General features: G+C 37.5%; 1 protein-coding gene across 1 annotated transcript; it reads right to left on the minus strand.

The window, feature by feature from the left end:
- Positions 1-1,426: 1,426 nt before the first annotated feature.
- LOC148407126 (adenylate kinase 7-like) lies at positions 1,427-8,287 on the minus strand. The gene is made up of 18 exons (XM_088403377.1): positions 8,139-8,287; positions 7,908-8,051; positions 7,174-7,288; positions 6,989-7,083; positions 6,819-6,929; positions 6,652-6,735; positions 6,200-6,288; positions 5,943-6,033; positions 5,758-5,835; positions 5,311-5,460; positions 5,119-5,247; positions 4,942-5,038; positions 4,269-4,397; positions 4,136-4,189; positions 3,734-3,931; positions 2,802-3,022; positions 2,561-2,719; positions 1,427-2,483 (listed from the first exon to the last, which is right to left on the minus strand). The coding sequence occupies exons 1-18, from the start codon at positions 8,211-8,213 to the stop codon at positions 2,451-2,453; spliced, it is 2,052 nt and encodes a 683-aa protein (XP_088259503.1). The 5' UTR covers positions 8,214-8,287; the 3' UTR covers positions 1,427-2,450.
- Positions 8,288-9,066: the final 779 nt, after the last annotated feature.

The raw sequence follows: 9,066 nt of genomic DNA on the forward strand, positions 1-9,066 counted from the left end.
TATATACATGGTCATTTTTTTTGTCTAAAAAAGCCTTACTATACGTGGTCAAGTTTTGCCATAAAAAAGCCTTGCTAAACATGGTCGTTACTTGCCTTAAAAAAGCCTTACTTACTTACTTAAAAAAAAAAAAAATATATATATATATATATATATATATATATATATATATATATATATATATATATATATATATATATATATATATATATTTTTTTTTTTTTTTTGTCTTATTTGTAAATAAAAAAAATCTTGGTATTTTACAAAAAAAAAAACCTTGATGACACATGGTGTTTTTTGTGAAAAAAACCTTACTTTCTATAGCCAGACAAATAAAAAAAGAATGCCTCAAACCCCTTACTTAAAATGTGTTTTTTTTAAACGCCTTACCTTACACACACCGTCTGCTCCAAGTCCTCCTCTTGCCATTGTAGGTGTGTGTGGTCCTCATTCAGCAATTTCAACCACCAGCAGATGTTAGGATGACCACCATGATGGTTGTGTGTGTGTGTGTGTGTGTGTGTGTGTGTGTGTGTGTGTGTGTGTGTGTGTGTGTGTGTGTGTGAGAGAGTGACCAGGCCACAACAAAGGCTGAATATTGGGGTTATTTTTACTGGGAAAACAACATAATGAAGACCACCAGGAAAACTTTGGCACCACTGCCAATTATATCACCTAACAAGTTCAAGCATAAATGAATAACTTGCACAAAGTAGCAGTCTTTATTTTTAGAACAGAGGCGTAGGTGACCTCCAACCACTTGGGGTCAACGTCTAACGCATGGTACCAAACTTGCCAGAGCGACATAATGGAGCCAGTAAATGTTCTTTTTTTTTTCCTGAGCATTCTTCAAGACCTTGTGGACACTGAAGCATCTGTGATGATGACTCAGGTTTTCCAAAGAAATTCCAGGGCCAGCATAACTTTGGCCACGTCCAATTTGAAGCACCTCACTAAATATTTGTCGCTTTCAATCCATATTGTAAACTTGTTTCTGTGGATGAGATAACAAAGACAAGCCGGAGCGGAATCACATCCTGCTCCTGAAGTCGTTTGGTATGAAGTCAGAGAAAACCGGGAAATGTATTAGAATGATTTCTTGGGGAGGGAAGTGTGGGCGTTTGGAAGGACATCAAGTCACCGAAATTCAGACAGTGTAAAAACTAGACTCTCTTGTTCTGTTTTCCCCCACTCCATACATTCTTTACAATTCACTGCTCAAATATGTCAGTTCAGAAAAAGAATATTAAAGAATTTCCAAACCTACTTCCATTTTAAAACGAGCACGTCCACATTCCAAGTTTTGGGACGTGATTACGCTGCCATCTAGCGGTGAAAGAACAGAATGAAAACGTATCCATGACTCACCTAAAAACTAAGGACGACGTTAACCACACACATAAAAAGACAGCAAAGGAATCTTCAAAATGGTTTATGGTGATTTATATGTTTGTTGTTGATTAAGCCAGCGAAGTTCTTGGAAGAATGCTGAGTCATGACGAAGAATGCAGAAGTTGAAGATGACCAATATGTTTTGAGAGGAAAACTCTGTTGACTTCTGACACGTGCATTTTGTGCCTTCTACATCATTGAATACAAACAGTAAATATATTTAATACAGTACATATGTTATAACAGTAATAAAAAAAAAAATTGCCTTTGTAAAACCAGAGCTTTAATACAACACATTTTTTGGGGCAGAGACGATATTACAAATGCAGTATATTGCACAGTATGCATCTACTGTCATTTCATGTCTATTGTCTTTTCAAATTAAAAGCAAATGAATTGTAAAATGAAACAATTTGTTAATAGACTGCTCCTTAGCAAATATTATTTTAATATATTGGGGTTGTTTCATAACATTTGAGCTTCAACTAAATGCCACACAATTTATAAACTGGAGTTCGATATACCACGAATAAAATTAGTCGAGTTTTCTTTTCAAATTAAGAGCAAATAAATTGGAACATGACACAATTTATCACAAAATTGTGTTTTGTGACTCTTTTGCTTTAAGATTAGGGTTGTTTTTTTTACAGGTGGACATTGTCATTAGTTACACAATTTTCCATCAGAAGAGCTCAAAATAAAACCGAGGATGTAAAATGATCGTGATGTTGAATAGAATGAAGCCTAGAGATACCACTAATACATTTCTGCATGTGTCAGCTAATCTAATTTAATATGACGGCAACACCAGCTATTTTCTTTTCAAATTAAGAGTAAATGAATTGAATCATGAAGCTAAATTGTGTTTCAATATTCTTTTGTAGTTTTCTTCCTATTTGTGAGTGTTAATTGAGGCACATCATTGAAAATAAAATTAAGAACCATTTGTATGTTGTCTCTATAACTAGAAATTGAGGCAGAAATAAAAATGTAATGAAAATATTTATTCACATTTCCCATGTTTCGGTTGCTTCAAAAATACCCCCAAAATGTTGCAATTAGTCTTTGTCCATGCGAAGAAGATACTCGGCCTGCCAAAAATAAAACAGATATTCACAGTGGAGAACAAAGCTTGTGAGAGAACATCATTGGAAGGAGGACGCCGTACCAAAAAGCTGACCGGGTCGTCGGGTTTGATCTTGGAGCATTCTTCCAAGGCTTCGGTGAGTGCAGGCATCACATACTTCATCAAGTAGTTCCTCAGCGGGAGAGCTTTAGCTTCCAGCAGCTCGTGCTCCTGCCTCCTTACCTCCGCTAAATTCTCTTGCTAACAAGAAAAATACATTTTAGCTTCAACCCAGAATCCAACGATGCCTTCATTTGCTGTAGCGTATTTGAAATCTCTGTACCCATGCTTCATACTGCGCCGCCATCTCGGCCAGCGAGGCCTCTTTCCTGCGTTTCCTCTCGGCCGCTTCTTCGGCTTCTTTCTGCCTCCGCTCCATTTCTTGCCTCCTGGCCTCCTCCTCCTCCTGCTCCTCGGAAGTCAGGCCGTAGTTCTTGGGAGGGCCCACTATCTCCATGATGTAGCTCATGAGCTGCGCGAAGTCGGAGTCTTCGGCTTTCACCTCTGGGAGGACGGACGCGAGACACTTTTGAGAACGCATGTGTATGTGGGTACATTTTCTTTTTAATGTGAAAAGTATTTATACTTGACATGTAAAAGTATTTATAAAAGTAGTTATAAAGTATTTATACTTGACATATTTAAGACAAATATGTATGCAGTATGCATATTTACTGAAATTATTAAACCTTATACAGTAACTGTACTGTTATCCTTTCCCTTCCCATTTCTTTGGCTGTAGTCTCACGGAGAGTTACGGTTATATTAATGGTGCCTGAAAATCTGATGAAGTGAAGCCTGTAGCTGACCAAACATGATAACAATCAGAGTTTACACTTGAAATTCGAATTTATTACAAAAGAAATCTAGGTAAAAGATTTAAAACGCTCCGTTATAGCGCTGCTCTTTCCTGCTCTCCTTTTGCATATACCTAAACAGAGTGTGTGAGTTTCATGAGGGAGATGAGCACTCCTACAAGACACATGCTTGGCTCCTGGCGAGAGCATTGACCAATGAGGGCAGGAGTTCTACAGGCTTCACTCAAATTAGACTTCCGGGCTCCGTTAATATAATCGCGACTCTCCGTGAGACTACAGCCAAAGAGATGTGATGGGAAAGGATAACAGTACAGTTACTCAAGAAGGTTTAATAATTTTAGATTAAAGTAAATATGTGTACTGTTGTACACATTGTAGTACAATAAAGGGATTTTACCAAGATATGTGGGGTATATTTCCAGTTCATCAAAGTAGTCGAGGGCGGTTTCTTCGGCCCTGCTGAGCTGTCGGTATCTGGTCAGTCGAGGGATGAACTCATCCTGGGTTAAGCCTCTCTTCTGGGCCTCAACCTCCGGAAGTTCTTGGACTTTGTTAGTCAGGTACTCATCAGATGCATCCAGGGCAAAAACAAATTCTAAGGAAAAAAAAAAAAAACACATCAAAGCGTAAGCACTGGGGAGCTGAAATTTCACCCAGATGGTGACTACGCGTCAACGTTCAAAATGGCACCATCACTTACGTATCACAAACTACCTAAAATACTGCTAAAATACTGTGAGAATGAGGTGGAAGAAAATGAACCAAAATGAACCAAAATAAGATTGAATAATTGAACAACCTGGAGTGATGCTGTTGTGTGATGGTGTCCCATCTTCGTTCTCTCCATCCTCAGCTGAATGACACATAAGCCCGTCAGGAGACCGCATGTTTTTATTTGGGACAAAGCATCGGAACGAGCGGAAGAAACCTACCACTGAACATCAAACTCGCTTGCGCAAAAGACCTCGGGAAGCCATGCAAAACAAATCCTTGGTTTCTACAAGGCTTCGAATTGAGCTTCTCAGTCAAAATTTCTAAAAGGAGATCGTCCGCCAGGCGACCTAATTGTGGGAAGAAATATCCACAATTAGTGAACATTTTTTTATAAATTTCAGACAATAAACCGCAACTTTTTTCTCATGATTTGAGCCATGCGTTTTATAGTCCGGTGCAGCTTAACTTGCAGTTTTTTTACTAGCCACCAGGGGGCAATCCATCGGTAAAGCAAATGTGTGTATCTGTTCAAGGTGTTAATTTATGGAACAACTATGAAATGGAACTGAAAAGATGTGAATCAATGACCATACTCAAAAAGAGTTTTAAAACTATGATGTTAAAACTATGTAGTATTAAAAATATAAAAAATATGTATAGGTTAAATGAGACCTGTATAAACGTTTATGTCACATGTAAATTTGATATATGTGAACTGTCAGGTTCATCTGTTGGACATTTGTGAGAAACTATACACAAAGAAGGAGAGAAGGCATTTTTTCTTTTACATGCATAAGGAGAACGGAGGAGGACTGCACAAGGTCAATTCTACTGCACTCTGAAGCAGCCCCCCGAACCCATTCTGAAATTTATGATACTCGTGCATAAGACCTGCATTATTATCCATGTTTGCTTTAATAGTTTCCAGTTGATCTTGTGCCATTTCCTGTTCGCTGACCTCCGCGTCATTTCTGGTGATGGTATCTTTCTGTGGCATACAAAACATTAAGACAAACAAAAATCTTTTACTTTTCATTTCTGCCTATTGTGACTTTGAATTTTACTGACCAGTTGCGCCATCTTTTCGTTGATAACCTCCCGGATGTTGATGTGATGTATTCGATAGCGCTCGCACAGCTTCTCCGCTATAGTGCTTTTACCCACGGCCGGAGGTCCAGTGAGGCAGATTCTGATTGGCTGTTAGCAAAATCAGTCAACTTCGATCCTACGCGAAAAGCAACACGTTATTGAAAAACTTACAAGTAATTTTCTTGTTTGTCTGTATTCTTCCACGAGAGCTTCTATATTCACAACTATGCCGGCTTCTGATGTCCAGTTGAAGGTGAAGGTTTCTTTCACAATAAAAGCATCAAGTCGAAGGTCGATGCTGAGATACTCCAGCTCCTCTTGCTGAATTCAGGACAGAAACAATTGCAACCACAAAATAGATCATCTTATATCAAAACAAAATCTATGAAATCATTAGATTACATAAATGTGTATATTTGCATCTAATGGGAGCTGCACACACTTCTCACAATTCTGTGAGATGTCGCAATTCGGACATAATTAGCTCATTTTACTACAATCGTACTACATTAGAATTTTGCTAATCTTCAGTGCAATTTTGGAATCAGCGTGCTAATTTTAGTTTCAGTGTACTAACAGATTTTTTTTTTCAAATTGGTTAACCCTCCCTTCGTATACCTTATATGCCTTCATAGCTATGGCTTCCTTCTCTGGCACTTGAGAAACCTTCCCTGGCCCAAGCACCAGACTTACAGCCTAAAAAGGTTAAAAGAGAGTCACCGGATGAAAAAACATATTTTCAATGGAAAAGGGACTGCTAACAACACTAAACAGTCAACTGCATGAATTTGTCTTGTGTTTACCTTAACTATGTCAGCCAGTCTGGTCTTGGAATCATCAATCGCAAGAATATATCTGGACTTGACTTTGGCATCTATCAAACTTTGTAACACTCTGTAAAAGACAACCAGTCAAGTAAACATAAACATTCTAATATATATATATATATATATATATGCAGTATATATGTGTGTGTGTGTGAAGGAGCCAGATGGACTGTCATTGAAATATCTATATGTATGATATATGTATATATGTGTGTTGAAAAGTAGCTACTCACTTGGCAAGGTCAAGCACGTGGATGGTGGGAATGTAATTTGTGCCCTCTCCAAATATGGGAACTTTTGTACACTCAGATAGCCAAGAAACCTAATTGCAAATTACAAAATGACCGTTATTAACCCAATCATAAAAAAAAAAAAAAAAAAACTTGCAGACGTTCAATCGCAGGTAGCTATGTTTTTCCCAAGTTTTTTGCTAAAGCAGTGTCTAAAAATGGCTGGTAGTAAGTAATTAAGTACTAAATCAATTTCAGTATTGAGTACTAAACTATCAAAATACTTCAGGTACCAAATTACTGAAGTAATTTTGGGTTCAAATAATCAATTCCTAAAGCAATTACTTATTTGATTGATTAGCACCAGCCATTTTTAGATGCTCCTTTAGCCAAATATGAAAAAATTCAATGTCTGGACATTGAGTTAAACAGGAAACGAGAGCAAGTGTGAATACCTTGAAAAAGTAGTGGAAGAGATTTTCTCCCTTTCCATACTGTATCCCAGCGGCCACAACATAACCCTTGAGTTTTGTTTTTTTCTGCAAGACGCAAGACAACACTATCGATCACACGGCGTGTTTGTTGCTTTTGCGTATTTTTTTTTCCAGAACAAATTCCTTACTCCAGTTCCCAGTTTGAGTACTTGTTTCTCCAAATTGTTGTGGTGTTTAAAGCTGGGATGCGGGCGCCTTTTTCTGAACTCGTCTTCCGTTATAAATCTTTCTCCGTCTTCCTGCAGAAGAGGTGCGTTAGCATTTTCGGCAGCACGTTTTTAAAAAAAATCACGCTCACCGTTTCCTGCTTTTTGGTCATTGCCCAAGTCAACACTGTCGAGATTAAAATGAACATTTTCTTTGATCTGAAGTTCTCCATTTCACCGTGAAGGGCTGCAATAGAAAGAAAAAGGAAATATGGATTTTAGGTGGAAATAGAACATGATGACGGTCAAATATTAGGATCTTTTCTCATGGATAAACCTGTGACTGCCCAAGTGGCCTCTTCGATGTCGTCTAGAGTTGCATGTTCTGAAATGTTGTAGACCACCGCGTCGCAATCCAGCAAGCGCGGGAGAAGGTCTTCTCTGCTTAGTGACTGGAAAACAAGATGATAAAGATGCAGCAGTGCTTTGGAATAATGGTGGGGCGACGTGAAGGCGCTTGAGATTTTAACAAGGCTTTTGCAAGTATCAGCATATCAAATTCAATGATTATTAATGCTGTGACAGGAACAGTACATTGGCTCTTCAAAGTATATTGGCTTTTCAAAGTAAGATCAAATTAAATGGAACATGAAGGAACTTAGTACTGAAGTACAGAGTTCGCGTTTATTTATTTTTTTGCTTTCATTTCCTTTTAGTTTCTTTAAAAAAACAATAACATTAAAATTCTCTTTCTTTTTTTTTTTTTTTACTATATTTTTGGTTTGGTATGACCTAAAAGGAAAAAAAATCGAGAAAAAAAAGCAACTTAACCTGCAATAGATTGTAATGAATAAAATTCAATGTAATAGAGATTGTTTTTTTTTTTTTTTTTTTTAATAAATTTGCTTTTTTTTTTGTCTGGTCTGACTGAACAAGGACGAAAAATTGCGAGAAGAATAGCACCAAAAACCTGTACTAAAAAGGTAATAGTCATCAATGAAAATCCCCGATAGAGTGAAGCCACAAAAACCGCACCGCGACGTAGCGGGGGAAGACTGTATTTTGACTCACAGAGTAGCGCTCATGCAAAGGGTTTCCCTTCTCGATGGTGGATGAAGTGGACACGGTGCCGACCACTTGAAAAGCAGGTTCATGTGCCTGAGGTTCGACGTCATCCTCATCCTCTTCCAACTTCTCCCCGCAACTTGCTAAATACTGTCCATAGAAGTAAAAAAAAAAAAAAACAAGAAGTCTTGATTGTGCTAATTTACATGATTAATTGATCACATGCATATACATCACCTCAGCGATATGTTTAGAGGAATATCTGTCGACGTCGCTAACAAAAACACGCCTGGGACGTCTTTTGTCACCCATTTTAGAAAAACGAGGCGGTTGCTAAAGTTTATTAAGCTTTAGTGTGCAAAAAAAATGGCTGTTAACTGCGCTCCCTTGTTTTGGGCTTGAGCGAAATGGTCGCCTAGGAAACGAGACCAGGCTTCAAGGAGTTTTACGTCGTTACTTAGCAACGCTCTTCGTTTGAAAAACTTTATTTAAACATTGGCAAACTTTATTTAAAATGTAAAAAAAGGATTATAAATATTGTACACAACGTAAACAAATTCTCAACACACATCAAGCGGGCGTAAAAAGGACGCAAAAGCAAATTATATAATAATCCAAACAAAATACAGTAAAATGTAATTGTTTTTGACGTATTGCAAACAACTTTTACCGTAGGCATTATTTTTGTTCAGGCCCGTTTAATGTGTCTATGTTCTTAAATAAGGACACTGAACTCAAAATGTCTCATTGGCATTCTTTTTTTTTTTTTCTTTTTTTTTGCTAAAGTTTTGCTTTACGGCACTTTTATTATTTTCCTTTCTCTCTTTTAACAAAGTGGTGACAACAGTTTTTTTCTCCCCATGTGTGGAATTTAGGCCATAGTTTGGATCAAAACAAAAGACGATCGTAGAAAATACTTTGATTTTCAATTATTACTTCTAAAACAAAAATAGAATACAGGGCGAGACAAATATAAACACGGCTTAATACGCTTTGTTTGGATTCTTGTTTGTAGTCGTTTGCAGCAGTTCTCACATTGACCGCAAGATGGAGACAGAGGCGCCAGAAAACGACGTATTGCCAAATTATAATCAGTATCTAGCCTAAGCTTGATTTTATGTACTGTATTAAGTCGCATGTAAAAAAAAAAAAAATCAGAATGGAG

Source organism: Hippichthys cyanospilos, chromosome 20 (assembly GCF_059441005.1).
Source record: "Hippichthys cyanospilos isolate Australia breed blue-spotted pipefish chromosome 20, RoL_Hcya_1.0, whole genome shotgun sequence".
NCBI lineage: Eukaryota > Metazoa > Chordata > Actinopteri > Syngnathiformes > Syngnathidae > Hippichthys > Hippichthys cyanospilos.

Excerpts from the sequence above, each read along its gene's own strand:
- LOC148407126 (XM_088403377.1), bottom strand. The coding sequence starts at position 8,213 with ATGGGTGACAAAAGACGTCCCAGGCGTGTTTTTGTTAGCGACGTCGAC. Across the intron at positions 7,084-7,173 it reads GGCCACTTGGGCAGTCACAG|CCCTTCACGGTGAAATGGAG; the intron begins GTTTATCCATGA and ends TTTCTATTGCAG. Across the intron at positions 3,023-3,733 it reads AATATACCCCACATATCTTG|AGGTGAAAGCCGAAGACTCC; the intron begins GTAAAATCCCTT and ends CCGTCCTCCCAG.